We start from the raw sequence: 27481 nt of genomic DNA, 5'->3' as shown, positions 1-27481 counted from the left end.
CCGGTGCGTCCATGTGCCTTTCCGTTCCAGCAGAATACACGCAAAGAAGGGCTCACAGCCCCACCTGCTCTGCTCTTCCTGGCTCTACCTTTTATTTAATAACCCTCTGTGACCTGTGCACGTGAGGCCATCCGTCTCTTCTTTTTCTCCTTTGCTGTGTTTAAATAGACTTGGCTGCTACTTGCTGTGAAGGACTTAACTAGTTAGTGGGTGGGATCGACCTAATTGAGTAAACATATTGAGTCTAGGACGGTGTTTGCCAGGAGCCGCCCAGGAGGTGGACTCCAGCCTGGAGCGGAAGAGGAGGGGGAAGGGAGGGAAGGGGGAAGGCGAGCTGGGCATTTCGCCCAGGCCGCTGGGGGCGCTGTGAGGACAGCGGGAGAAAGGGAGAAAGGGAAACAAGGGAGGGGTAGGTTTGTGGGATGGAGAACAGGGTCACGACCTTGATTTGGGACATTTTCCGTATGAGACAGGACATCGCCGTGGAGACATTAGGTAGGCATTAAAAAAGCCCAGTCTTCAGCTTCCCTCTCCTTCCCTTGGCAAGTGGTTCCCCGTAGAGTCACTTCGGATTGGCGGGGGGAACGTTGCTCAAGTCTCCTGAGCCTTTATCCTCACACTTGAATGCTGAATCCAGAACTCCCCGTTCCTGCTAAGTAGTTCAAAAGCTCTGAGGGATCCTTGGAACAGTCGCACCCTGGTGGGACTTTTCAGAGCACTCCTGGGGTTGGGAGAGAAATTTCAGGGTAACTGCAGAATAATGTGAGCTATAACCGGCTTGAGTGATCTTCTAGCTGGGATCTGGATGTGAGACTGGCATGTTTGAAGGTTGCTGAATACCTGTTGACCCGCATGCCCCAACTGGGTGAACTCCATCTACCTTTTGATTCCTAACTAATCGCAGCGAACAATACATCAGCTTGTCTTCTGTCAAACGAGAGGGGTGAGCGTTCCCACCAGCCTCGCCGCCTTGGTTGGACAGGTCAGTTGACTGCCTTGAAGCTCTGCTTATTCATCTGTAAATTGAAGGGATTTGGCGAGCTGCCCTTTAACACGACTTCCAACGCTAGCATTTTATGTCGGTCAGGGATTCTTTGTCCAGGGAGTGCTATTTTTTCCATAGGAACCGTTCTGCAGTTGCTAGTTAGCGTATCACCCTGGCAAGAGGCGGCGTGGAGAGGTGGGCAGAGCACGGCCTTCGGAATCAGTGACCCGATCCTAAACCCACTCTGTCACATGGCTCGCTGCGCGACTCTGGGAGTTAGCCATTCCTCGCCAATCCTCAGGTTTTCTCGCTTGTGAGAAGGGGATGATAATGCCCATTTCAGGTTCATTGGGTGATAATAAATGTCAAGCATCTGCGTTTGTGTCTTTTTTTTTAGGCAGTTTTATTGAGATGTTTATATGAGAAACTCATACACCACAAGTTTGCCTTGGGTTTTAGTATATTCGCAAAGTTATGCATTAATCACTAGTGTCTAATTCCAGAACATTCTCCTCACCCCAAATAGAAAGTCCACACCCATCAGCAGTCCTCCCCCACCCCCCATCCCGCCCTCCCCATAGTCCCTGGCCACCACTAACCGTATTCTGTGTCTCTGGATTTGCCTGGCCTGGACATTTCATGTAAATGGAATCATACAGTATGTGGTCTTTTCAGTCTGGCTGCTTTTGCTCAGCAGGACCCTGTCCGCCTTCTTTTGTGTATCCCCGCTTTGCTCCTTTTCACTGCCGAGTAATGCTCCGCCGTATGGATGTACCGCATTTTGCTCATCCATTAGTCACTTGATGGACATTTGGGTTGTTTCCACTTTCTGGTTGTTATGAATAGTGCTGTGAACATTCGTACACAAGTTTCTGTGTGGAGTGTTTTCAGTTCCCTTGGTATCTCACTGTTCTTTTGATTTGCATTTTCCTAAAGGCTAATAACGATGAGCCTTTTTCATGTACTTGGTGGCCATTTGCATGTCTCCTTTGGAGAAAAGTCTTATTCAAGTTCTTTGCCCCCTTTTTAAAAAATGGGTTATTTGTCTTTTTATTGTTGAGTTCTAAGAGTTCTTAGTATATTCTGGATACTATGCCTGGCATGCAGTTTTAAATAGGCATGCAGTCAGTGTCACTTCCTGTCCCCAGGTTTCTCACAGAAGTCTGTAACCTTTTGAGGTGACATCTAGAACTAATTGCTCAGATGTTGCATCCCCAGTATCCTGAGTCCTACCCCCTACCATTATGTCTCGACCAGAGCTCTTAGCACAGGGCCTTTCTGATGAGCCGTTCTGATCCTGGAGCCCAAATCTGGAACCGGGACTAGCAAGGGATAGCTAGGGTCTGGAAATGAGCTCTGGATGAATCCATTGGGCCAGTGGTTATTTCTAAGTCTTGGGCTACTTCTAAGTCTAAGTCTATTTCTAGTCTTGTTCTAGATGGAGGACTTAGGGGGTGATTGTACAGATTTGTTGTTGTTTGTTTGTTTGTTTGTTTGTTTGTTTGTTTGGCTGCTACTGCATTTTGGTATCCTCTAGCCTATGCTGTGGGCATCTGGAAGTTGAGGCTGACGACCACATGGAAATGTATAGGAGAACATCGGCCTCTTTCCACAGTGCCATGGCCAAGATGACTAACATATTTTCCAAGAGTGATCTGGCGATTTTAAGCCATGTATAAATATGTCCCAAGGAAAATCGTGGGTCTCCTTTAAAAACAAGGGAGTTTTATGGGAAACCTTTGAAGACCTGGAAATCATTCTCTGTTCTGAGAGCTGTTCTGAACTGTATTCTGTGCCCTGAGACATGTTCTATCCTTTGCTGCCCCTTCATCTTTACACCCATCCTCCTCCTCCTCCATCCCTGCAGCCTGGCGTGTGTAACCATTCCTCAAGGCCCAGCAGAATCTCTGCAGTTAGAACCCCTTCTTCCTGCACACCAGGGGAAAGTTGCCTGCAGGGCAGTGACGGCCTGGACTGCCCCTCAGAGAGCCACCTCCACCAATTTGTGAAACTGCCAAGCCGCAGATTTGCCCTGAAGACTTGTTCTTTCCTTAGATATGGCTTTGAAGGGCCATAGACTGACGATAGTGATTCCTCCCCTTCAGTTCATCAAGACAGGTTGAAATCTCTTTAGCGCCCAGGGAATTTGCTTTGGGGGGACAAAGTCAGCCCAGCTGCATTTGGATGATGCTTACTTATTTTAAAAGGAGGAGCGCCTAGGTGGCTCAGTTGGTTAAGCATCCTTCTCTTGATTTTGGCCCAGGTCGTGATCTCACGGTTCGTGGGTTCGAGCCCCGTGTCGGGCTCTGGGCTGACAGCTTGGACCCTGGAGCCTGCTTCCAATTCTGTGTCTCCCTCTCTTTCTGACCCCTTCCGCTTTCACACTCTCTCAAAAATAAACAAAATAAACAAATAAAAATTTTTAAAAAATAAAAGGATAGGAGGTACCTCTAGGAATGCGAGTCCTTTTAGAACAGCTGTCCCCAGGGGAGCTTTCTCTGGCTCCTTTTACTCCTCTGAACATTCGGATCTGCCTCTACCTGGCTGCCCTCTTCCTGATTTCATAGAGAAGCACACCTTGCCCTCGGGAGGTGTGCCCTCTGGTTGGAAGGATGAGATGAATCCATTATTCACTCTTAGAGCTGGAAGTTTCCTTAGATTATCCAATCCAGTGTTTTCCGGTCTCCTTTCTTGACTGTGTGTGTGTGTGTGTGTGTGTGTGTGTGTGTGTGTGTGTGTGTGTTGGGGGGGATTTTTCCTTTGGTAAAGACATTTGGGCCACATGGTGGCCCTCTGGGAGATGCGGTGCTCGCTCACTAGTAGATTCGAGGCTCCAAGGAGTCTTGCAGTGAAGAAGCAGTTCCTAAACTGTTTGAATCTCATTTTTTTTCTTCTTTTTCCATAAAGAGTATTAATAGCTCACGGGACTCTAAGCACACTCTGGAAACATTGAGTCCCATACGGACAAAAATACCTGTGTTCAGAAATACTGAGTGACTTACTCAAAGCCAACGCAGAAATCAAGATTTCTAACTCCTAATCCGTTGTTCTGCGTACAAATAACAATCCTGTCATGCTGGAATGACAGTGCATGACATTCACAACGTTGCTGTTTATGCTACTAATGAAAAAAAGAAAAATACAGGCTTCAGAGTAACGCCGATGTGCATTGAAACCCTGGTTCTGTCATTTGACTAGTGTGTGACCACGGGCGGCTAAGCCCGTTAGTCTCTCTGAGTCTCTTCTCCAATAAAGCACAGATAACAACGGTGACTTCAGACTTATTGTGAGGATTAGTTGAGATAGTATATGTGAAAATCCAGTCTGTGTTTCTACCCCTGTTTCCTCAGACTTTTCTCATCAGAGCAGGCACTGGGCCCCGTTATCTAGGATTTTGAAAGGCTAAGCATATTACAGATGCCAAGAAGTGGAGTACAGGTCACAAGTGATATTTATTGAATGGTTGCTGAAAGAATGAATGAGCATGAGTTAGGAGTAGTTACCTAGGAGCACGCAGAGCTACACTGAGCTGCTAAATATTCATGGAATCGAGGGGGAAACTGACAGAGGGATGGGCTAGAATTTGTAGATTAACTGGGGCCCCAGGGACAGGCTGTGGCCAAGGCAAGACACATTCAGCATCTCAGGCCAGCTAGCTGCCTTCCCCTTTTCCATCCCACAACACAAAACCATGCTTGAGGTCTTTTTAGTAAATCGGTAGCAATTTGCCTGTGGATTACAACGTATTTTAAACAGTTTGGGAACAAAGTTGGTCCTGAGGCGGAAAAGGTGACAGACAGGCAGAATGTGGCAAGGGGCTGGGACGGTGCAAAGTATGGCTTCTGAAAGGCGGAAGGGCCCCAGGGGCTGCCTGGGTCTGAGGTTCCCCCCCCCCCCCCCCCCCCCGCCAGTGTTCCCAAGGAAGCAGAGTGGAGAGCCAGCCATTCTACGACTTCTCTTTCTCTCCTCTGCAGAAATCGTCCCTGCCTCACCAGCCCATCTCCCCAGCCTCCCAACTTGCTTGCGGAGCTTTGGAATTTGTACTTCTGCCTTAGGAGTTCAGTCTGGTGCCCCGACACGAAGCTCAGGCGTGTGTCTGCCACCAGCTCGGTGGGGCCACATGCCTGATAGGGAATCACCAGTTGCATCGGTGGTGGGCCTGGCTGCCTTCCTGGGCTTCAGTCCCTGTGTGCTTGCTGGTCTTTGCCCTTATTCTGGAACACATCAGGACCAACAGGCGACAGGCCCCAAAGGGCCGGCCTCATCGATACCTTCCTCGCCTGCTTGCTGTCTGGATTTCTCGTGGCCCTCGCCCTCTCCAGGTTTTCTCCCCGCCAGGTTCTCGGCAGGCGTTTACAGGAGCGCAATCTGTGGGCGATGGTAAATAACTCTCCCCAAGGCTTTGACCAGTAGCACAAACAGCTTTGCCACAGCGAGGGGACAGTCAGAGAGTGCCAGCTTGCGTCCCGCTGCAGCTGTGCCGTGACAGAGAGCCGCTTCATCTGGCAACGGCACACCATGTGCCAGACCTTGTCTGCCATGCCAGGTGCTGGCTCATTCTCCGGGACGGTACAAGGCTAAGCGTGCTGCTGGCACCGAGCGAGTCACAGCTTCCCTAATTTATTTACCTCGAGTCAAACAAACCCTGACTCCTGCTTTTGAATGTAGACTGTGGTAGTTCGCAGATGACAGAAGGGCAGCCATTTCTGTAGAGTTGCCTTCTGTGGGCTTTAACTGGGGCTGCTGTATTGGATGGCACAACTCCTGGGGACAGCAGGAGGCCACTTTAGAAGACAGGGTGGCAGCTCCTGAAAAGGTGAAGCCTGGAGTATCCACACGACCCAGCATTCCGCTGCAGGGTACCCCCAAGGGAGCTGCGCACGCTTGTCCACACAGTCTCTCGTTAGCGAGTTCGTAGCAGCGTCGTTCCCAACAGCCAAAAAGTCAAACAGCCCGAATGTCCTTCAGCTGATGGATGGGTAAACTAATGTGCTCTCTCCACTCAGTGGAATATTATTTGGCAATAAAAAAGGGATGAAATGCTGACACATACTACGGCGGGCGTGAACCTTGAAAAAATTACGTTAAGGGAGAGAAAGTGGACACAAAAGGCCGCTTGTCGTACGGAGCTATTTATGTGAAATGTCCGGAATAGGCAAAGCCACAGAGCAGAGAGCAGATTACAGGGTGCCAGGGGCCGAGGGAGGGAGAGCGGGGAGTGGCTGCTGGTGGGTGGGGGGGGTCCCTGATGAGAACGTTTGGGGGAATTAGCTAGTGATGGTGGTTGCACAAGTGAATGTACTTAAAAACCACTGAGCTGTGCATTTTCACAGGGTGACTTTTACAGTGTGTGAATTATACGTCAGTAAAGCTGTTAGATTAAAACTGCCCTGAGCTTGCCATTGTAGTCAAGTCCTTTGTGGACATATATAGGCTAAGGGTCAAGTGGAAGGAGTGGGAAGGCCCATGGCGGGAGAGGAGCAGCATTGATCGTGCGCCTGGAAAGAAGCACCAAGTGATGGGTTTGGATGAGCAATGCTTTGGGGACACATTGGGGTTTGGGGACACATTGCGGGATCCATCATGTCTGCTCTCAATTTCAGGATGCCTCGAACTTCCAAGTCCCGACCCCCTACCTGCAAATAAGTTCCAGGTAGATTTCATTAACTAATGAATAACTGCTCACCCTTATCCACTTAAAAAATATTTTGTTTGGAAATAATTGTAAACTTACTGAAATTTTGAAACTAAGCGTAATTTACAAAAAAGAGCCCCGTACCTTTTACCCAGATCCACCGGTTACCATTTTACACCATTTGCTTTATCATTTGCATGCTTGCAGTCATGCACGCTCATTTTCTCCCTCTGTTGTCACACGTGTGTGTGTGCATGCGCATACACATGTATGTTTACGTCTAAATGTACTTCCAGGGAATGACTTGAGAGTAAGCTGTAGGTGTCATGGCCCCTTATTTCTGCACCATTGAATACAGCAGCCACAAGCCACACGTGGTTATTTAAGTTACAATGGAATGAAGTGTAAAAGTCAGTTCCTCAGTCACACTGGCCACATTTTCAAGTGCTCAGTAGCCCCCTGTGGCTCCCGGCTCCTGTGCTGGCCGGCAAAGGTGAGGGGGCATTCCCGAGATCACACGGAGTTCTAGGGGGCGGCGCTGCTCTAACCCCCCCCCCCCCCAGCACATCCTGCATGTTTCCCGACAGTAGGGCGCTCTCCCTGGTAACAGCATGGGCTCCAACGTTGGCGAACTCGACGCAGACGCGATAGTTTCGCACAACAGTTTGTATCCCAGTTTTGTCAGTTGACCCAGTAGTGTTCTCATTCCTTTTGGAATGAGGTCTCCAGTCTTGTCTGTGGCCCAAATCTGTGTGGTTTGTGCCCAGGGGAAGCATCTGAGCTAAAGACTGTGTCAAGCTTTGATGAGGGCGGCCCTTCTCCCGCAGACTTAACTCGCATGCTGGAGCCTGCTTGCATCCCCCTCCCAGGATCGTTTCGGTGTCTTTGCCGCTCAAGGTGCAGTTTCCCTCTCCTTCTGCACTGACATTCGGTCTCTGAGCAGGTGGGGCTCTCTCTTAAACCAGCAGGAAAGGCTTCCCCGTGCGTAAAAAGAAACCAGGCTGCCATCAAGCACACCATTTTTCTTTGTTCTGATAAGTTTCCCCAGATTTTAGCCTGCATCTAAAGAGAGGCCCACCTTGTTCCTTGTTTGTTTTCTGTTCATGGCTGAGTTGTGATGCCATAGTTCTGAGTCACTTCGTGTGGCCCAGGACCAAGGGGGCATGGAGGCGCTTCCTGCCCCCAGCTCGTGTGCATGGAGGCCAGATCTATCTGTAGGCCCGCATTCCTGAGTGCTGCCCACCCTGGCCCTGGCCCTGGCCGTTGGTGGCTCACTCTCCACCAGGCCCAGGGAAAGGCTGATTCTTCATGATTTTCACCCGTGCTTTGGTTGAAGCGTGGGGAGAAATGAGCAAATTGCACAGTGGTTTCTACTTTTGAACTAACTGGTATTAGAGCTTATCCTCCTGGGGATTCCTGGTGCCTTAATGGGATTTCACGGCATGAGTAAAGCATGGAACACAGGTTCCCGGGCTGCTGACTTCACTTCCTTAGAGGTCCCTTCATCGCCCCCAGTAATTTCTAGCATTTTGTAGGAGTCAAAGCTGGGGGACGAGAAATCAACAAGTTTATTCTTTTGCCTTCTTGTATTTCCATTTGCCCCTTAGAATGTGTTCATACTCTCTCCCACCTTTTATTTGGATTCAGCCTTTCTTAGAAGAGAAGAATACTTAGCAAGGTAAGAGTCCCTGAAGAACACGGTGGGAATCCTATATGAGCCATATAGTTTGAGCCAAGAAAGAAAAGGGAAAAGGATTCATGCAGAGAGAGTGGAAATGGAGCTGATGGTTCATTTTCTGCTTAACTGAAAAAGAATGAAAAGGGCTTGGCCAGCGGGGTCAAGACCACAAGGCGAGCTGCTGAGAGCCGTGTGGTGCAGGATGGCGGCGAAGTTTCGTCCTTCACCACCTTTTGAGAACTGATATACAGAGGACTTTGAGCACTGGGCCCACTTGGCTCACTTGGGCTGGGGCGGGGGGTGGTGTGGGGAGTAGATGGAGTGTATGTATTTGATGTTAGTGAAAGACCAGAGAGTTCTCACCGCACCCGCCATCAGAAGGAACACAGAAATCTGGATGTTCCCCATGAATATCTCGTGTGTAACAAAAGGTACCCTCATAGGCCGGATGGTTTTGGTTGAGTGCTTCTGGAAGGGTTGCTGTGTGGTTTTGCTCGAGGATTATAGGTCCCTGTCACTCCTGGACACCCCCCCCCCCCCCGCCACCCCGGCCTAGGGATTAAGGCTTTATGTTACCTGGTAGTGTCCTTCCGGCTACGGCTGGAGAGCATCGTCATGGGGCAGCAACTCATAGACCCGGTGTGAGAACTGATTTCATTTTAGATCAGCTCCGGCCTCGGAGACGCATTCACGGAGAATCTGGGCGGCTGGAGGGGTCATTGCCACAGCTCCTTCCCAGGGAGCATCCTGGTTCAAAGAGCCCTCAGGCCTGGCCACGAACACCAGGGCGTGCCTCCTTCTGCTGCTCCAAGTCAGCGAGAGCCCCGTGTTCTGTCACTCATCACTGCTCTACGGTACGGCCAATCCCTCTCCTGCCCTCTCCCTCCCCGCCCGCCACCACACTCTTTACATTGCTCCTTCAGTCTCTTGTCTGTGGCCTTGCCTTCCCATCCCATCAGCTCTACACCTTTTGTTCAGGACCTCACCTCACAGAACCTCCTCTAAGGCGGGCTGGGAGCCTCTTCGCCTTGGCCACACAAGGCCATTTTCCATTTGGCAGGCCGACTGGCCCTCTCGCTCACAAACACCTCACGAGTCCTCACTGCCTACAGGATACAATTGAAACCACGTCTGACTATAACTCGTCTTTCCAAATGCATGTGCCACTCCCTGCGGGAGTCCTCAGATGCTTTCAGCCGTCCTCATTCTTCTTTGTGTTCCCTTCAGATAGTGGTGTTCCTCTCGTACCTTAAGTTATCTTATTCTTATATCTGCAAACTATTCCAGGTCCTGTGGGAAGTAGATGGCTTATAAATCTTAAATAATAATGGGTTTAGGGGCTCTTGGGCGGCTCAGTTGGTTAAGTATCCAGTCTTGATCTCAGCTCAGGTCTTGATCTCAGTGTCGTGAGTTCAAGCCCCACATTGGGCTCTGCTCTGGGGGTGAAGCCTACTGGGGAAAAAATGTTTAGTCTTATTCCCTAACTGCGATGCATGTCTGCTGACCCACTGGCCTCTGTGCTTCAGCCTCCCACCGCTTCCTCTTGGGGTGCTCTGTCCTGTGCTCGGTCCTCCTTCCAAGCCTTACGGCATATCATCAGTAACAGTTATGTCAGCCTTAACGTGGTCAGTTACCGGTTCCCCATCACCCATCTCCTTGTGTTCTCTTCAAAAGCAGTAGTACTGTTCTCACAGCCCTTGGGATGGTGCTTGAACATGGTGGTCCCTCGGCAGACATTTCTGGATGCTCACCATGGCCTCTAGAATCCTCAGCCTGGCAGATCTGTAAATCTGGCTTCATAAATTCATCAAGGATTGTGAGGTCGGGAAGGACTGACTCGCAGTAACTAATCTTACAGAAGACTGATTGATTAATCTGGATCATTACAGAGAGAGGCGAGGCATGCTTATGCCAAGGGCATTTCCTCCTTGGTCAGGGAGGCCTTTCTGGAATCCCAGTAAGAGATCGTATTGCTTAGTAAGCACAGAATTTGAGCAAAAGGTATTATGTGTTTTTTACAGATAACTATAAATTTAAAAAAGGCTCTCTAGGGATGTTTCTCTCTAAAGAACCTGAATCACACATCTAAAATGAAATCCCCTCTCTCCCCCTTAACAATGAGAACTCTCCGACTTATTTATAAACTTCACTCCGACACTGTCGCTTACCACTGTAACATCATCCCTCTTTATTTTGGGATGTTCAGCATGTTACAGTTCCCAAGTTTATAGATATCTTCCTTAATGACATTTTAGGATGATCATGTTTGAGTCACAAATATGACAGCATCTTAAATCCTGCTTTTGCAATTTCTAAGGATTCCTTCTTTTGGGATCTGCCGAGCTCTCTCTGTAAGTTAGCACAGCACAGCACCCCTATTAGAGCGGGGACACGTGCTGTACCTCAGTTCTTGGAGCCTCGGTCTAAAACCCCATAGAAGTAAGGAGTCCAGGATAGTGTTTGTTCCTCCATTAATGAGTCAGTGGTACCCTGGGTGTGGGAGCAAATGCTATTTTTAAACCCATTGCTGACTTCAGTGATAAAGAGGGTACAGACTGTGCCTCGCCAGGCTTGTGAGCGTATCGTGAGTAATACCCATGGTTATTATGATGTCAGAACTTGGGTATTCTCTCCCAAGAACAGAAGCATTGCATCACGCAGCTGGGGGCAGGGTGTGAAAAAGTCTCTTTTTCCCAGGAAAGCAGCAGCAGAGGGGCATATGCTGAGGCTCCGACCAGGGCACCTCAGCGTCAATTCGGCCAAACTGCCGTGGCCGGTCTGAAGAGCAGCTTCCCATTTCAGTGCTAGCATGTCATTTGTCTCCAAGGTTCCAAGCCTAATAGGCATGTGTGACAGATGATCCTAAACCTTCTGCTTTTTTTGGAGCGTTCCTGGGTGGGGATAAGGGTGCGCACACCTGAAATCACTAATAGCTTTGAGGATCGGAGCTTTGCCATCGTTTAACACATGGGTCTCATGAAGCTTTTTCGCAGGGCACAGACCTGGTGCCTAAATAGGGGCGGTAGGGATTGAACCATTTAGAAGTTTTAAATTTGTCTCTAAAAATGGTGCTCTCTGCTTTCGACGGGTAAGCACGACAAGCATCAAAATATAATTACATTTGACCTCGTTCATTTAGACTCATCTGGGACAGCAGCATCAAGGGAAGTTGCATTGTAGTTAGGAGGGGCTGAGTTATACTGCGGCCACAAAAACCGCCCGCAACCCGGGACTTTAAAACAACAAGGGTGTGTGTGTTTCGCCGTCATGCTGCCTGCGTACCTGTGGGGACTCAGCTGGGGTCCCTCTGCTCCTGGTTATCCTCATTCGGTTCTCTGGCCATGCAGTCTCCACCCCGGGGATCGTCGCTGGCGGGAGGATCGAATAGGGGGACCGCACACTGGCTCCGCAAAGCCTCTGCCCAGAAACGGTATTTCACGCTCACTTTTTATTGGCCGCAGTTAATCATGTGGCCAAGGCTAACTCACTTGGCTTGGACATCTGAGTCATAGGCGGGGGTTTTCAAAGTGAGGGGCTCAGAACAATTTATTGGGAAATAGAAGCAGAAGCAAACACTAGAAATACATATATTTTATCCCATTCTTTTAAATCTTGTATGTTTGTGTTTTTAGTAAGCATACTATGGTACTAAAATAGAACATGTATAATTTATTAAAAATAAATATCGTGTATTAGGGGTGGTCAAGTTTTGTTTTTGTTTTTTTTCTTACCAAGTGTTCAATCAAAAAAGGTCATAGTTTATGTAACAGATACAGATCTGCAATGAACACGTTGTATTTAGAAACTGGGTCTAGTCACCTCACACCTGTCTGAATGGCTGTTAATCAAACAGACGAATAACAAATGCTGGTTAGAGGATGTGGAGGAAAGGGAACCCTTGTGCACTCTTGGTGAGAATATAAACTGGTGCAGCCGCTATGGAAACGGTATGGAGGTTCCTCAAAAAATTAAAAATAGAGCCACCATATGATCCAGCAAGTCCACTACTGGCTTTCCAGCAAAAGAAAAAGAAAAACACTAATTTGCAAAGGTAGATGCACCCCTGTGTTCACTGCAGCGTTATTTACAGTAGCCAAGATGGGGAAACAACGCAGGTGTCCATCAAATGATGAATGGATAAAGAAGATGTGACACACACACACAATGGAATACTACTCAGCCATAAAAAAGAATGAATCTTGTCATTTGTTACAACTTGGATGGACCTAGAGGGTATTACATTAAGTGAAATAAATCAGAGAAAGACAAGTGCTGCATGATTTCATTTATATGTGGAATCTAAGAAACAAAAACCAACCAACCAAAACAAAACCTAGATTCACAGATACAGAGAACAGACTGGTGTTTGCCAGAGGGAAGGGGGTGGGGGGGGAGGGGAGGTTGGTGGAGGGGATTAAGAGCTACAAACCTCTAGTTATAAAATAAGTAGGCCATGGGGATATAACATGCGGCATGGGGAATATAGTTCAATCATATTGTAGGACCTCTGTAAGGTGACAGATGGTGACTAGACTTATTTGGTGGTCACTTCACAATGTCTACAAATGTCAAGTCACTAACCATGTTGTATACCAGATGCTAACATAATACTGTATGTCAATTATGCTTATGAATAAAATAAAATAAAATAAAATAAAATAAAATAAAATAAAATAAAATAAAATAAAAAGAAAGTGAGTCCCAATTATGACCAGGGGTAGAACTTTGGTATAAAGCATTATAAGGAGTCCTGGAGGAGTTAGGGTGGCCTAGGCTCACCTCGTCCCTCGAGCACAGCAGGTGAATACCAAATCATTTCAAACACCAGGAAATCGGTCTGAATGCTGAGAGAACTACACAACTAGAGAGAGAAAAGAAGCCACGTCACGGGAGAGTTCAAATAAAAACTTGAGGGGCACCTGGGTGGTTCAGTCGGTTAAACGTTGACTTCACTCACATCATGATCTCAGGGTTCACGAGTTCGAGCCGCGCGTCGGGTTCTGTGCTGACAGCTCAGAGCCTGGAGCCTGCTGCACATTCTGTGTCTCCCTCTCTCTCTGCCCCTTCCCCTGTCACACTCCGTCTGCCTGTCTCTCTCACTCTCAAAAATAAATCAAACGTTAAACAAATTTGTTTTAAATAAAACAAATCAAAACTTGAAAAGAAGAAAAGAGTTACAAGGGGAAAAAAGGCACATGTTTTTTAGGCAAAGTAGGTAAAATATAGGCTCTACGTGTGAATCTTCTCAAGCCCTTGAAGTTTCCCGGCATCCTCTTCAGGGTCATCGGAAGTTGCTTTCTTCCTGATCAAACTTGCCTTTCCTGACGGAGTAGCATTTGAGATAAGTAATAGATGAGACCCATTTCATTGTTTCTCTGTTTCCTTTGTCCATCCGGAGATGGCACACCGGACTGCGTGTGTGGGCCAGGCACCGGGCTGAGTGCTCGAGTGTCCTCGCGCCGTTAATCCTCACCACGACCCCCTGAGAAGCTCTCGCCGTGCCCGTTTTCTGGAGGAGGACGCCGAGGCCTAGAGAGGCCGTGCGGCGGCCGAGACCGCGCAGCCAGTGAGGGGCAGAGCCCGCGGCCCATGTGCTCCCCGGGAACTCGGAAGCAGTCTGGAATGAGCTCTGTCTGGAATGAGCTCTCAGAACACTGTGACCCCCCCCCCCCCCCCCCCCCCCCCGGCACCAGGTGCCTGCCTGCGTTACGAGGCAGGACACGGGCAGGCTCTGCTACGCGTGAGCCATGCTGCTGGAGGAAGGCGCCAGTAACCGTCAGAGCGTCACCTCCCCTCGGTGCCGCCTGTGGGTAGCCCAGCACCCAGCCTGTGGGCTAATAACCGCACCGGGGCTGGCCTGATGGCAGTGACTCCTAGCATGAAAGTGTCTTTGCGGCAGACAGAAGAGCCCACCTTAATCTGCACAAGCGTTTTCTCACTTCTCTGCCATCTTTTTCTTTAAAAAAAAATTTTTTTTTTAAACGTTTATTTTTGAGAGACAGAGCAAGAGCCAGGAAGGGGCAGAGAGAGAGGGAGACACAGAATCCAAAGCAGGCTCCAGGCTCCGAGCTGTCAGCACAGAGCCCGACGCGGGGCTCGAACTCACAAGACGGCGAGATCGTGACCTGAGCCGAAGTCGGACGCTCAACCGACTGAGCCATCCAGGCGCCCCTGCCATCTTTTCTTTTACCTTTTCCTCCTCCCCTACCTTCCTCCCAGCATCCCTGCCAGCCTTCCACCCATTTCTCTGACTTTTCTTCCTTTGTGTCTTCCCACTTTCCTTCTCTTTCCACCACGGGAGTGGCACTTCCTCTCCCTTTCCCCAAAATGATCTCTAATGGAGTTTTGTCAGATGTCAGTTAAAGCAACTGAGAGCAATGAAAAAACCCGCCAGGGAGCAAAGGAGCAGTAATGGAGAGTTCCCGATGGGAGCGGCGGTCGGCATTTAAGTCCGGGAAGAGGGGTGTGCTGCTGTGCCCCCGGCCGAGGGTGGGGTGGATCCTGGGTTTGAAGAGAACCCAAGGGAGAGAGGCCTGTGTGCGGCCGGCTTCACAGGCATCCTGTGTCTGCCTGAGAGCTTTCACGAAGTTTTCTTTGCGGGTAGATAACAGCCTAGGAGAGAAACGTTAGGAGGCATACATAAACATGAGCACAAGAGGCAGAGAACAGGTGTTGTACCGGGAGCAGATTGCAGGCGGCGGGCCTTTGTCCTGGCTTCTTTGTCTAACAGCAAGGAGTTGAGGTTTCAAGAGGGCGGGTCTGAGGAAATGCCTTCCCCGGACTCCTTAACTGCTGGTGGGCTGCAGCTGAGCACAGATGGAACTGTCGCCTGCTCTCGTCCCAAATCTTGTTGTTCTGAAGTCGAACGTGGGTTGCCCTGAACAAATGTATTCGCATGGAAAGGGGAGGTGCTCTGCGCCCTGGCAGGATGGGTGACTAAGCCATGGGAGTAAAGCTGAGGATGCTTCTAGAGCTTTTCAACCAAGAGGCGGCAAAGACGGACTCCATTTGGCCCGCGTAACCCTGCGATTGTTACAAATGCTTTATCACAGCTCGAGTACAAACATATTTTTTTCGGTGAAATAGATCCTGAAATATATTACAGAGTATATTCGTTTCCTAGCGCTATGATCGCATTAAGGTACCCAAAATGTGGCTTGAAACAACACAAAATTATTCTCTCATAGTTCAGAGGCCAGAAGTCGGAAAGCAGAGTGTCAGCAGGGCCTGGCTCCCACTGCGGCTCCGGGCAGAGCCTTCCTGGCCGCTCCCTAGCTTCTGGTGGCACCCGCAGCCCTCAGCACGCTTGGGCTTGCGGCCACACCACTCTGATCTCCGCCTCTGTCTTTAATGAGGAATTCTCTGTGTGTCTGTGTCTTTCCTCCTCTTCCTATAAGGGACACCAGTTGTATTGGATTTGGAGTCATCTTAATGGCCTCATCTTAACTGGATCACAGCCTCAAGACCTCCTTTCTAAAGAAGGTCACCTTTGCGAGTATCGGGGGTTAGGACTCCAGCATATCTTTTGAGGGGACACATAGCAATAGCATTCCATAGAGTAATGGAATTTGCATACTCTTTGGTGTCAAAGAGAGTTGGCATGGCACAGTAATTAGAATACCAAATGGGAAAGAGGAAAGTAGGTTTCCTGTTCCAATGCTGAGTGTGCCAAGCATTTCCGGAGGTGAACCTAAATGAGCTCAGAAAGACAAATCGGTTGTGGGCTGGGCATGGGATGAGTGACGGTTAAGTAAGGAGACCATTTGATTTTACTTTACCAGTATGGAACCAGAATAACTCTGTTTTGCACTCGAGAGTAAAAAGCCTAAGACTAGACTTTGTAAGACATTTCTAAAGGATAGAAAACTCGAAACTGAGGCTTGCATAGCATTGCCAGATACATACCTGGTCTCCCCAAGATCTGTTCCAGTTCTGGCTCACTCGTTTCTTGAGGTGTCAGTCATGATTTTGGAGCAGTAGTGAATGGGGGGGGGGGGGCGCGGTAATGAGAGAGAGTGGCTGAGAGATTCGAGGACAAGGCTTTTGCAAAAATTTGTGACTCAAACACCTGGAAATTAATACCATTGAAAGTTCAACCGCCTTATTTAGAACCTTTCAGGAACAAAATGAGCATCCTTCTAGATCCTTGGAAAATGTATATTTGAATGGAATTTATCTGTGTTGAAACCAGGAGTAAAGCTGGTTTTGTTTTTGCAGTTGGTGGATATTTACCCTTTTCATCCCGTCAAGTTTGTTTAGGAAGGGCTCTCTTCTTGAGATCCTCAGTTGGAAGGAAAATGCAAAGCTGGGAAATGTCACAGCTGCCACAGGCTTCGCATGAAAAGGACAGTGTGGACAGCAGAAGAGAATTAGTACGTGTGACACAAGACTGGCCCGAGAAGAAAACTTCCATCCCATGCCCAGCCCACAAATGATTTCTCTTTTGAGCTTACTCATGTCCTACTTACAAATATTTGATACACCCAGAGTCAGAACTAGAAACTTGGCTGACTCTTTCCCATTTGGGTGTTACTAACATGTCCCTGCCAACTCTCCTTTATATCAGAGTTGACTGCAGTTATCCTCAGGATACATAACAGGTACATCCCTGCATGGCCTTTTCCAGAAGCACTAGAACATGCACGTCATGCAGAATTTAATTGAAAATAACCGCTTTGCTTTTGCTTGTTTCCATATGTAATATGTGACTAATTGAAATGCCCTCATAGGTCATTCGAGGCAAGATATGGGGAAATCACAAAATGAAATATCTTCTCTCTAAGGAGGGAAAAACGGAGGGAGTTCTTTTGGAATATCCAGACTCTGTATCCTGAGAAGATTAAAGTCTGGTAAAAAGCTTTTGGTTTCCTTAAACCTATTATTATGGGTTGAATTGTGCCCCCCACCCCAAACTCACATGCTTCATTCTAACACCCAGTACTTCAGAACGTGACCTTATTTGGAGACACAATCTTTACAGAGCTAATTAAGTTACAGTAAGGTCATCCGGGTGGGTCCTAATCCAACATGAATGGTGTCCTTATAAAAAGGGAAATTTGGACACAGAGACATGCATGGAGGAAAGAGGGAGTGAAGACACACAGGGAGAACACAGCCTCCTATAGACCATGAAGAGCCTTGGAACGGATTCTGGGAACGAGTCCTCAGAAGGAACTGAACCTACCAACACCTTGATCTTGACCTCCAGCCTCTAGAACTGTGAGAGAACAAATTCCTGTTGCTTCAGCCACCCAGTCTGTGGTCCTGTCTTACAGCAGCCCCAGGAAACTAATACTCTGATGTTCAGGAGTTTAGGGTTTTTTTGTTCCTTGTTTTTTTTACTAACAAGAGTGTTGATTAATGCAACTATTGTTTTAAAAAGGAGTTTTTGAGTTAGTTTTGTTTCTCCTTTCATGGATTCCGCCAATTTCCTAGAGAAAGAAACTGGAAAGCATGTGGGTCTTAATGGCATCATTCTTTCCTTCACCAGAATTATATTGGATTCCTAATTTCCAGATTGCCTGTAAACACCTGGTAACATGGCCTCCACATAATCCATTTGTGGACTGTGGTACTCACCTGCTGCCGTGAAAGGCTGGCTCATCTATCACGGTTTATGGCTTTGTTCAGGCAATATGGTAGAGTCACAGCAAGGTGAACGTGAGAGAGGCTCAAAGCTGTTATAGGTGAGGTTAGCAACTTCCAAGAAGAAGTAAGTCTGAACCTGAGAGGGGCCGATTTGGACACATCACGAGCCCATAGGAAGACAGATAAGGAGAATTTGCAAATGGCGAGGACAGGATGCTTTCTCCATTGAAGGACTCCAGCTTCTGGTAGAATTTGTAGGTTCAAGGCAGATGACGTAAAGGATTTTGAGAGTCCTGAAGAGAATCACATTTCTTGGAAAAGCGAGAGGATAACATGGTGCGTTTGCTTCTCTTCCCAGGAAAGCACCCCTTCTTTCTCTCCTCCTGACACTGTGGGAAAAGAGGGCTATTGGCTTATATCCAGCCAGGCCCAGTAGCTCTTTCTCTGTTTTCCTTCTCTAGGATCAATCCCTTAATTGTGTTTATCATCATTTTATCCTTGACTTTTCCCCGTGACTCATACTTTCCTCATACTATTCGACAACGTCTGTGCCCCCAAGGATTTCTTTATTTGCCATCTGCCCTACTCTCTACACCATATTTCCTGGGAAACAGCTTTACCCACACGGACTCCATTTCCATCTAGATGTTGGTGATGGCCCTTAAGGTCAATATCTCCAGTCACGATCTCTCGCTCATTCTCCTGTCCTGGTTTTTTTCTCAGTACATATAGAACGTTTCCTCTATGTTGTTATCAATGCCTACAACGAAATCTATCCAAAATAGAGCTCTTCCAGCTGGACTCTCCCCTCAAAACCAAGGACACCTTTCCTGCCTCAGTCTCTTTGGGATGTGAACTTTTGATTTTAGTCTTTTCCCCTTTTGGTATCTTCGTCACTTGTCTTGCTGATCTTTGTTTAGCAATCTTCGGTGTACGCGTGAGCTGATCCAGGGTCACCCTGCCCTCTTCCCCCTCTGACTAATCCTGTGCCAGGTTAGCACACCTTGTTGGAATCCAGTCTCTTTCCAAGATGGTTTGTCCTCATTGAAGACTCAACTGAGCAAATGGACACTAGATGCTGATGGTCAGTGACCAGAGACTCCTGACACTTTAGTTTTGGTAAATTAAGGAATTCCTTGCCTCAGAGTTGCAGCGTAAAGAGTTCAACACTGACTCTCTCCACTTGGGTACCTTGTCAGTGCTGTAGCTCCACTTGTGGAAAACCTGTTCTGTTATCCCATCCCCGGCCCCCGAGACAGACAGCTTTGCTTCCACTCCCCGTCTTTCCTGCCACGGCCGTGGAACCCTGCTCCTTTGAGTCCCCCAGACATATTTGATTTCTCTCTCCTTTGCCCTTACATCCCACCTGTCAGTGTGTCTTGTCTTTTCTTCTCCACAAAGCCTTGTGTTTCTGCTACCTCCTTTCTGTTTCCTCAGACAGTCTCTTAGTCCAGATCCTCATTGCCTCACCCCTGGACTGCTGTGACAGCCCAGATCGTCTCACTCCAGACCAGTGCTCTGCCCACTGGGGCCCTTCTGCATCGGATAAGTGAGGTTTACCTCTTTAATGACGTACACTTATTTTATTTGACCAATTTTGACTGGTTGTGTTTCTCGGATGTTATGGGAACCAGATGATGCAGAAATGGTAGATGGCTTAGGATGATCACTGTCGTGGGTGCCCGTGATTTTAGCAGGTGGTGCGCAGTCGGGGGTGCCCCATACTTTACATCTGTCGCTTCTCCCGTATCAGCTTTTATTTCTCCTTGCCTGTTGGACCGGTCTCCTTGTTTGGAACTTCTAGTCTGAGAACCTGAAGAGTGAAAAAGAATGGTTAATAGCATGAATTGAGAGTCAGGCGGACATCAGATCAAATCCCAGCCCTGCTCGTAGTAGCAAAGTGACCTTGGACAAACTAGATCATGTCCCCAGACTCCATTAACTCATCTGTAAAACAGGGAAAATGCACTTTACAGTTGTGGGGTGTAAGCACCCGGGGTCTGACACAGAGAGCAAAGTCAATGATAGTCCCTCTGCAACTTGTTAATTGTGTTAAAGGACAGTCAGTAAGGCCGGGTGAAGGCTAAAGGTTGGATGGGAGTGGCTTTAGTGGTCGGGCTTCACCCCAGCCTTACTGAGTATTCAAAACTTACTTCTGAAAGACTGAGTTAGAAGATGACAGTTCTGGATGGGTAGGCTATTGGTACACACGGTTGTTTATTTGTTTAGCATTTGTTGTTGTTTTCCTATATAAAATGCCCCTACATTGTCATCTCCAAGCAAATCCTAAACTTCCTGAGGGCATAGGGCCATAGTGCCGGCTGCTCCCCACAGTTTGCTTACGCCAGTCAGCAGGACCTGGAACATTTCAAAGATACTCCCTCTCTCTAATCTCAGCTCAAGTCTTAGCTCCTCTAAACTCCTGTCATGTTTAGCTTGACTAGTTACTTAAGTTGCCTAGAATTGCCTGTTGTTTTTTAATTTGCAGTGAACTTGACAAACCCATGAGATTTGAGGCTCCTTTAGGCAATGCTGATGTGTTAGATGTCTTTGTGTTTCCTTCTGTGCCCAGCCCCAGCCTTTTTTATAGAGAAGACCCTTAATGCAGTCAGTAGTATTGTTATTGTCATTATCGACAAAAGAATTCTGTCGAGTGTATGTTTGCTTCTCAACTGTGCTCTGATGGAGTAGACTGTATATTTAACGTGACACCACTAGAGGATAAACCGACTTTGATTGAAAACAATGTAAAAGCCCCACAGGCATTTAGTGTACACTATTTTGGAAATATATCATTTAAAATTGGCTAATCTGAAATTATCTTTGCACTAGTTGTGAAATATAAACTTGATAAGCAGGGAGACTATCATTAAAATTGTATGAATATGGTTTTGCATGTCCACGAAGACATTTTTTTCCTAGTACTTTTCAAGCCCCGAGGCGTCCAATTATCATGTTGTACAGGGTGATCAAGGGTTTTTCAGATTAACCCTAGATGTTGGAAAATATCCATTCAGGTGCATTTTTGACATTTCTTTTGAAATGTTCTAGAACTGGACGATATCTTCATGTAATAATTTGATTTATGATACAGATACGGCATCCCGTCGGCTATGGGAATTAATCCTTCCTTTAAGTTCCTGATTGCTCCTATCAAACACTCATTACTCAGCAGAAGTGTGTGTCAGAGGATTTGGGGAGGTGGGGACGTGTGTACCTTCTACACCAAGGTGCTCACGATTGTGGTGCTCACGATTGTGTTCTCGCGAATAATGTAACTGGATTCTGTGTGGTAATCTATTTCACATCTGCCAAACCACAATTAAACCTTATCCACTGCGGGAAATGGTGCCATTGTTTTACTTACAATTCCTTCTCTCAAGCTTTGGTAGAATTCAGTGAAGTTGAATTCAATTTAATTTCTTTTTAAATCATAGTTGAACCCTCACTCATCCCCATGGTTTTACCAGAGTCTGATCTTCCAGTAGATAATTTTGGGGTGGTGAAATGGAAAGGAAATGTACTCAGATGTGAAGCAACTTTTCAGTTCTTCTAGTTGTGAAATAAAAAATTATGAAGAAACTAAGCAACTAAGCGGGGGGAGAAAAAAGAACTAAATGAGCCAGTCCTTTAATAAATGACATTTAAAAAAATCTTGTGCACTAATCCTTCAGGAAAATCAGGAAGATATTTAACTATTCTTATTTTTAGGTGGAAAAAATCCTAGAAAATGGAATTTATCAATAAACCATTAAGACACAGACAAAGAGGCACATAGAATTGTTTTGGTTGGAATGTCTAGGGTCAGGGCCTGATTTTTCCGCTTAATCCTGGGAGCCTAAACCCATCAATTGTCTTCCTAGCTTTCAAACTAGGACCTTTGTGAGAATGGATTGGAAAGAGTAACTCTGGACTGTCCCAGACAAAGTCGGACGTGTGCTTACCCTGTCCATAGTATATCTGGCCCAGAGCCTAGTGGGTACTTGAGATTTTAAAATCTGGAGAATCATGGTAATCCTGAGGAATAGCGTTTGAGGCCCCAGGCGCGATGAAGGGCATTGTTAGCCACGCGCATCTCCTCTCTGGTCCCGGGCATCTGTCACCAGAGGTAGCCAGCGATGATTTCCACAATTTTATGACCCTTGGCTGTCATCCCAATAACAAATAAGTCATAAGCCATCCTCTTCCCCTCTGTAAATTTCCACTTCTACACTCTGCCCTTTCTACAAAATGTTTTTGAAACAGTGAAAATAGAGAAAAGAGCCACTTCTCCCTTATGTAACATCAGCAACTTTCTTCCAATGCCATGCGACCCTTCCCTCCCCAAGTACTTGAGGGTTGAGGAATGAGGGGCACATGAGGTAGCAAAGGACAAAGGAAATGCTTTGCCTCCAGTAGATAAGTTACTGAAAGTCGAGGGACTGGTTATTTCTACATAGTGGACAACATCTAGGACAATATGAATATTTAGTACTGGTGACTATAGAAAACAACATTTTCAGTATTACAACAGAATTAGAGGGAGGTTGACTTGAACAGAAAGAGCAATGGGGAAAAAATAGGTAAAGTGTAGATTCTGAATAAGCAAGCCAAAATGGTCTTGCCGGGCAGAAAGATGTATATGGAGGTGTAGTCATTTTGCATAGGTAGATATTGGAGTTCAGGATCCAAACAGGAAGGGAAGCCTTTCTTAGATCTACGGGATCAGGATGAAGGTGGGGTTCCGAGCAGGTGCTGGGTGTCAGGCTGAGGCTGCTTGTGGACGGTCAGAGCATGTCCAGACTGAAAGTACCGATAGGCTGTGAGTGCTGACATCAGGGCAGGAGCTGCCCAACCCCTGCCTCGTTTTTTTTTTTTTTTAAAAAAGCCTTGGTATGGGTGGGAAGATAGCTACAGGTTTTTCTTTACTTTCCAGGGGATGGCCAGGTCCCATAGGTGCCTATGACTGGTCATTGCTCTATGGCCAGAGAGCTAAGCTCTCCTGGAGGTCTGGCCAGTTAGAGTGCTTTTATTCCATCAACTGAGTGCCTGCCATGGATAATAGAAACTGTATCTCTTGGACCCAGAATATAAGCTGGTTATGGAAACATGACCTAAATGTGTAACAAGCGAAATAGCACAAAAAATAAGTAATTCAGCTCAACAAGACAAGATTTTGCAAGGCAGAGGTACAATTTGTGGCCAAATGGATAGTGCATATGGTAAGTGCTGTAGGGGAAGAGATTCGGGAATGATCACTGTGGGTTGGTGAGGTCTGGGAAGAGGAGGGATACGAATTGTCTTGTCTTTGAATAACTTCAGAGAAACAGTGAAGGCGTGCCAGATGAGGGAATGGAGATAGGAGTGTGGAGGTAGGACATGTAGAGACATTCTAGAAACAGTGATAGAACTGCTTAATTCAAGTTGGGGGTTGAGGATAGTTCTTCGTTGGAGATGAAACCAAGAAGGTAATTGAAATTGAATGTGATAGTGTTAAGTGAGAGAGTCCTCAGCTTTATCTTGTAGACACTAAGAAGACACTGAAAGTTTTTGGACAGGGGAGTAATGTGCTTAGAATTATTCTAGGAAGATTAATCTGGTGAACTGAATATGGACAAGTTAGAGGAAAAGACTTCTCAGGTAGACCAGATGTTGGCATTTGCCCTAGTTCTATTAGGAAGTGATAAATAAATGCTTTAATCATGGAAGTGGCAGCCAGAACGGAAATAAAGAGATGGCTACAGAAGACATTTTGAAAGAGAAATTAATAAGATTAGTACGTTGTCCATGGATAAAAGAAGACTCATCAAAGGTAAATCCACATTTTTGGAACCAAGTGACTAGAAGAATATTCTATGAACAGAAAGGGAGATGTTAGAAAGGGGCGTGAGATGGCTAAAGTTTTAGGAGAAGATAAGGAATTCAGCTTTGGGAGGTAGTCTTTGATGTTGCAGGAGGCAGAACTTCCTAATGGAAGATAAGAGGGAGAACCTGGCCTGAGATAAACGGTGGGAGTCACCTGCATAAAAATGACAGCTCAAACTGTTTGAATGAATATCTTCCAGAGAGAACAGAGTCAAAATGTTGGAAATACCAACATTTTAAAGGAGGAAGGGGAAAAGGAACCACCCAGGCACACAGTGTGCAATCAGACACTGGAGGAGGAGATTACAGATTCTCATAAGCACAGATAAGAGCATCGAGAAGGAAGTTGTGGTCAGCATATCAGATGTTGCAGGGAGGTCAAGGAGAATAGGGGCTGAAAAGGGGCCATTGGTTTAGGCAATTAGGAAGTCATTTACCTTTAAGAACCTTGCAGAACACAGCGCTATAGTGTGTGGATATGCGGGATGGGGGCGTAGACTAAGGAGAGAGCCTTGAAGAAAAGGGAGCATAAACCACTGATGACAGGTGAGAAGGAAAAAATTAAAGGGGGAGAGTATGGCTGTTACTCTTCTTACCTTCTGAGTTGGGAATGTGTGACACGGTGACACAGGAAGGCAGAAAAAGATTAAGTCATTGATTTGCTTGGCAAAACTTTATTAAATACCTACTAAGGACCTGGATCTAATTAACAAGCAGAAATTGAAAGCTCTGGGAGAGGGAGAGGACAGTGGAGGGAACTGGAGAGGAGGAATCATGAGAATGAAAGGAGATTTGGGGGTTGGAAATGAGAGACACAGCTTCCTCTGAGACCGGGGAGAAAGCAGAAAGGATGGGGGCTGGATGTAGATTCAGGAATGTTCTGAAATGAAGAGAATAAAGGTGGAAAGCAAGATTGCAGGTGTTGGGCTCCTGGACAAGTGGAAGGTGTCTGCTGGGAGAGAGGGTGGCTAGGGTGACAGGTGACAGGGTGTGAAGGAAAATGTTTAATGACCACTCTAGGTAATGCCAGGGGTCTGAGACAGGAACACAAGGATGGCTAGACACCAGCAGTCCTTGATGGAAATCCCACTGTCCTTGTGCTTCTATGAGAAATGGTTATGGCATATCTGGGTGGCTCAGTTCACCTTGATTTTGGCTCAGGTCATGATCTCACAGTTGTGAGACTGAGCCCCACATTGGCCTCCACGCTGGTCATGGAGTCTGCTTGGGATTCTCTCTCTCTCCTCTTCCCCTCTCCCCTGCTCTCTCTCTCCTCCCTCCCTCTCTCTCTCTCTCTCTCTCTCTCTCTCAAAAACGAATGTTTATCAACTACAGTTAGATGATGAGCAGTGTTTGTTTCCACTTTCACCGTTAAGAACTTACCTTCCTCATTTCATTGCCTTATTTTTCCTTGATACTTTTCTATGATTTTTGTTTGTTTTTAGAATCATCAAAATTCTAAATTGTGCAACTATTCCAGAGTTATAGTCTAATAGATTTCGGAGGTTATCTAAATTGTGGCTGAGATGTTGGTACGAAAGAACAGTACTTTATAGATAAATTTATGGATAGATGAATTCAGCAGGAAAAGTTAGTGAGTAGAGCCCATAAATGGTGCTACCCACTCCTTCCCCCCCACAAAAAAAGTAAAGGTTTCAATGATATAAAACAAAATAAATGACAAAATGTTTTATTTAGACCATCTAAATGGAAGCATCAGACTAACTGATGATCTACTCAGCCCTAGAGAATTCATTTAAGGTGACTAAGATCCCAGGGGGTAATTACGGTTCATCCAGAAGCTACCGGATCATGAGTGGTGCCATGCCTGGACCCGTAGAGGAAGATGTTTCTTCGAACGAGTTAACCCAACAGGGTCTGTGACAAGGAGTAGCAGACCATGTGGGACAATTAAGTCTAACAGTTACCTGGGCCACCTGATACAGTCCTCGGTTTTAGTAGGATTGCAACCCAGCGAGAATTGGGGAAGAATCTGTTTCTATCCCAAACGGTATTTATAAAAACAAATAAGTCACGAACAAAGTCCTGATATTCCAACTCTGTATCTGAGTCTTGATTGTATTCCTGACTGACTCTACAGTTCTCCCCCTCCCCACCCCCCACGGTGGCAGGCGGAACACGAACTCCTCGGCCCCACAAACTGAGTGACCAGAATGTGCTTCCCCGGGGTGGGGGGGGGGGGTGGATACATTCACTTTCCCAACCTTGCTTTGAAGTGGGAGGAAAATATTCTCTAGGACCCAAGCCACCGGTCACAGCTGAGATGAATCTGCTGAGCTCGTCCGTTTCGTGGCGACTAAAATATGTGTCTTTCCCTTTCTTTTCCTCCTAGGTATGGCCTCACATGTGCAAGTCTTCTCCCCTCACACCCTTCAATCAAGTGCCTTCTGTAGTGTGAAGAAACTGAAAGTGGAGCCGAGTTCCGCCTGGGACATGACTGGGTACGGCTCCCACAGCAAAGCGTACAGCCAGGGCAAGAACATCCCACCTTCTCAGCCAGCCACCACAACCGTCAGCACCTCCTTGCCGATCCCAAACCCAAGCCTACCTTACGAGCAGACCATCATCTTCCCAGGAAGCACCGGGCACATAGTCGTAACATCAGCAAGTAGCACTTCTGTCACCGGGCAGGTCCTCGGCGGACCCCATAACCTGATGCGTCGCAGCACTGTGAGCCTTCTCGATACCTACCAAAAATGTGGACTCAAGCGTAAGAGTGAGGAGATTGAGAACACGAGCAGCGTGCAGATCATCGAAGAGCATCCACCCATGATTCAGAATAATGCCAGTGGGGCCACTGTAGCCACTGCCACCACATCGACTGCCACCTCCAAAAACAGTGGCTCCAACAGCGAGGGTGATTACCAGCTGGTCCAGCATGAGGTGCTGTGTTCCATGACCAACACTTACGAAGTTTTAGAATTCCTGGGCCGAGGGACGTTTGGGCAAGTGGTCAAGTGCTGGAAACGGGGCACCAATGAAATCGTGGCCATCAAAATCCTGAAGAACCACCCGTCATATGCCCGGCAGGGTCAGATCGAGGTGAGCATCCTGGCCCGCTTGAGCACAGAGAGCGCCGACGACTACAACTTTGTCCGCGCCTACGAGTGTTTCCAGCACAAGAACCACACGTGCTTGGTCTTTGAGATGTTGGAGCAGAACCTCTATGACTTTCTGAAGCAGAACAAGTTCAGCCCCTTGCCCCTCAAGTACATCCGCCCAGTCCTCCAGCAGGTAGCCACAGCCCTGATGAAGCTGAAAAGCCTCGGTCTCATCCATGCCGACCTCAAACCGGAAAACATCATGCTGGTAGATCCGTCTAGGCAGCCGTACAGAGTGAAGGTCATCGACTTCGGTTCGGCCAGTCACGTGTCCAAGGCTGTGTGTTCCACCTACCTGCAGTCCAGATACTACAGGTAAGGCCACTCTCACAGAGACGAAATGGCGAGGGCCCGGTGGCGCTCACGGAGCACGGGCGGTGGCGGCCACTGTGGGAGAAGCCAAATTACGTGCCCACGGTTGTTGCCCTCAAGTGATCTTAGTTTAGTCAGAAAACGAGGACACGTGCACGTGGAATTCATGGTCAGAGGCCATGCGAGACCGGAGCCGAGTAGGCTTCTCGGCATAGACCTTCGGAGTCAGAAGGGAATCCCTGGAGGCTGGGGTGAAGGGCACCGCCGGGCAGTTAGGTCCTCGTGGGTGAGAAGGATCCAGGCCTGGACGGGGCGGG

The 27481-nt window shown here is 47.3% G+C and overlaps 1 protein-coding gene across 4 annotated transcripts in view; it reads left to right on the top strand.

Annotated features, from left to right (window-relative positions):
* The window catches only part of HIPK2 (homeodomain interacting protein kinase 2), a 180284-nt gene that overhangs the window by 33573 nt on the left and 119230 nt on the right, over positions 1-27481 (top strand). For all 4 annotated transcript variants that reach the window (XM_053897360.1, XM_053897359.1, XM_053897361.1 and 1 more), the window contains exon 2: positions 26084-27167. In XM_053897360.1, the coding sequence (XP_053753335.1) occupies positions 26084-27167 (1084 nt within the window). The remainder of the gene's footprint in view (positions 1-26083; positions 27168-27481) is intronic.

The sequence above is a fragment of the Panthera pardus genome, unplaced genomic scaffold (genome assembly GCF_024362965.1).
Source record: "Panthera pardus isolate Hobbes unplaced genomic scaffold, ASM2436296v1 HiC_scaffold_8, whole genome shotgun sequence".
Lineage (NCBI taxonomy): Eukaryota > Metazoa > Chordata > Mammalia > Carnivora > Felidae > Panthera > Panthera pardus.
Note: the sequence above shows the minus strand (reverse complement) of the source record. Positions and strands in the feature narration are given on the sequence as shown.